The 2,930-nt window shown below is 38.1% G+C and overlaps 2 protein-coding genes across 2 annotated transcripts; both read right to left on the bottom strand.

The window, feature by feature from the left end:
- Positions 1-107: 107 nt before the first annotated feature.
- TM35_000391390 (histone H4) lies at positions 108-410 on the bottom strand (the record flags this gene model as incomplete). Its single annotated transcript, XM_029029655.1, has 1 exon — positions 108-410. The coding sequence occupies one exon, from the start codon at positions 408-410 to the stop codon at positions 108-110; it is 303 nt and encodes a 100-aa protein (XP_028879031.1).
- A 690-nt stretch (positions 411-1,100) lies between these two features.
- TM35_000391380 (uncharacterized protein) lies at positions 1,101-2,930 on the bottom strand (the record flags this gene model as incomplete). The annotated part of the gene is made up of 1 exon (XM_029029654.1): positions 1,101-2,930. The coding sequence occupies one exon, from the start codon at positions 2,928-2,930 to the stop codon at positions 1,101-1,103; it is 1,830 nt and encodes a 609-aa protein (XP_028879030.1).

Here is a 2,930-nt window from a genome sequence, read left to right as displayed (position 1 = left end):
AAAAAAAAAGAGAGAGAAAGACAACGTTCATGCATTTATATTAATATATGCATATAATCATAATCATCATAATCATCATAATAATGGGTTTACCTTTTTTTTTTTTTTTACTCATATCCGTAGAGAATCTTTCCTCTTTTCCGCAGGGCATTGACGACGTCGACGGCGGTGACGGTCTTCTTGCGGGCGTACTCTGTGTAGGCGGTGGCATCCCGCACGACGCCCTCGACGAAGGCTTTAATGACGCCCCGCACCTCGTCGTACATCACCCCAGAGATCCGCTTGACGCCCCCGCGGCGGGCAAGACGGCGGATGGAGCCGCGGGTGATGCCGCGTACATTCTCGCGGAGGATTTTCTTTTGTCGTTTTTGGGTTCCCTTTGCCTCACCGCTCTTCTTTCCCTTTGCCATTCTTTTTTTTTGTTGTTGTTGTTGTTTTTTCTGTTTGTGTTTGTTTGTTTGTTGTTGGGCTATTTGATTTGGGCCGCTTTAAATGTGGGTGATACAAATAGTCCACAGGAATAGTGGTGGAGGAGGAGGATGTTCAGAGAAGAGAAGAGAAGAGAAGCGAAGAGAAGAGAAGAGAAGAGAAGAGAAGCGAATATTGTGGGATTTATATATATAATAGAACTACATATCCAATATATATATTATATATAAGAAATGTGGATAAAAATAGTTTGTAGGCATTACGAATACACAAAAAGGATAGAAAAAAAATAAAAAATAAAAAAAGAAAATAAATAAATTACAATATGCTTGACATCACACGCTAACATAAATAAATAAAAAATAAAAAACCGCGTGGAGAAAACTATGATATCATTAGAAATAAATCACAACAACGACAACTACAATTAAATAGTGATATTATAGTTATTTTCAATTCATTACCTCACGAAATACTAGTTGAGTGTTATAACAACAAACAAAAAAAAAAAAAAAAAAAACTCTTAAATATATATATATAGTGTATTATTCGCACCTTTTTCTTCTTTTTTCTTTTCCCCTTACGATATTAAGTCATCACACATTAGAGAGAATTCACCAACAACACCATCACCAACACCACTAGTAATTAGTAATGAAGATTACGAATTACTAAACTCCATGATTCCAGGAATCCTCACCCCCATTATCAGACTCCTCACTAAACTGTAAGGATCCATCTATAGTATCTAATGAGAGAGATAATGTACTACAGGAAGGCCAACTCCCTGTTGGAAGTTGACGGGCCACACGTGAAGACACTTCCTGTAATGGAAGAGAAGGACGACCCAACTCCACTGCCGCAAGTGCATTCTCTGTCATTAATCCATCTACCAAATGTTGGGCGATTTGTTCTCCAGGAATAATACGTTCATTCGGTCCTAAATCTATTGTTCGTTCCACAAAGGTTTGCATACGAGGGGCGAGTATAGGAGCAGCTAAACCTAATGATTCTCCTTCTCCTCCTTCATGCGAATGAGAGCCTTGTTCTCGTTGCTGTTCTGTTATTTCACGAGAAAAAGAATTATCTTGATTCGATTCACGATATCGACTCAATGGAGTGAGTCGCACATCCACATCTGCCCATTTTCTTCTCGCAAATATCACCACTTGAAAAATTTTCAATAGAATATAAAGAATAAATACAATAATAGCGACAATGGCGGCAACACAGATAACGATAACGGCTCTCCAACTATCCGGGTCATGCAGAAGCACCATACTTCCACAGAGTGTACATATACTTACCAACATCACCACAAGATAATAGGTGTTATCAAGAGGTGAGATGAGTGGAGAGAATACCGCCACTACCATAAATAATATCAAATGAATAAAAACAAGTACGGCATGAACAGCCGTACATCCATTAGCCGAAATGGCTGGAAAAGCACTAATAACAGATACAACAAAAGGTGCCCAAAGCCATAGGGTTACCCAAATAATACGAGATCGTTGTAAATTAAATAATATTAAGAATAAACGATCTGCTATAGAACTAGGTAACCAAATACCACGTATACGTACAAACCAACTATTAGCAATAGACATAACAAACTTATCTTTTGCATCTATGGTGGTTGGTGGTAATGTCTTGAGAGGATAATATTTGGCACGCATTTTTATCGTCAGAATAACAAGTATAAAGGGAATCCCAATAACAAACACAAGAAGCATTACTACACTAAGCGCAATCGTAGAGCCATTCTTAGATGAAAATCCTTGCAAGGTTGCAAAACTAGTCCCAACAAAAAGATTCACTAATACTACCAAAGTAATACCTGGATACCAACATCGAGAAGCTGCCATTGCTAAAGTAGTATGACGAACAAACTTTAATACAATAAGAATTACTGTATGGACCAGAAAGACGGCAACGGCAAGAATCAAATTACCTAACATAACACCATAGAAGGAATTCTCAAACGTAATTAAAGAAAGAGCTCGATAACTAGATAAGATATAACGAGTACTATCTGGTGTACATGGCATCATAGCTAACACTGTTATATAATTCATACCCACAACTCCAAAAGGGGCACTTAACACAGAAAGCATAGACACAATAGTTCCTGCATTTGCTGTAGCATCCACATAGGCAGCCTCCACAATGGGTTGGACATTGAAAGCCATAAGTGGATACATTAGATAATCCCCCGTATCTTTTAACTTTATATTAGGTTCATTTCTAAGATCTAAAGGGTCACCACGAACTTGCAAAAAATCCTGAGCTGTACGACAATTTAATGCCTCATCCACAGGAATGAGTAATCTAATAGCCTCTTGTTCAACAATAAAATAATCCAAAAGAGGTGGAAACACAACTTCAAACGTTCCATTACTGTAGCTAAACATACGAACACCACTTCTCAGATTGGAAAGATGATATGTACAACCCCTTCGACTCATCATACCCAGTTCACGCTCCTCACAGTTCACCAT

Source organism: Trypanosoma theileri (genome assembly GCF_002087225.1).
Source record: "Trypanosoma theileri isolate Edinburgh chromosome Unknown TM35_Tth_39_V1, whole genome shotgun sequence".
Classification (NCBI taxonomy): Eukaryota; Euglenozoa; class Kinetoplastea; order Trypanosomatida; family Trypanosomatidae; genus Trypanosoma; species Trypanosoma theileri.
This window is presented reverse-complemented; position numbering and strand designations above follow the sequence as displayed.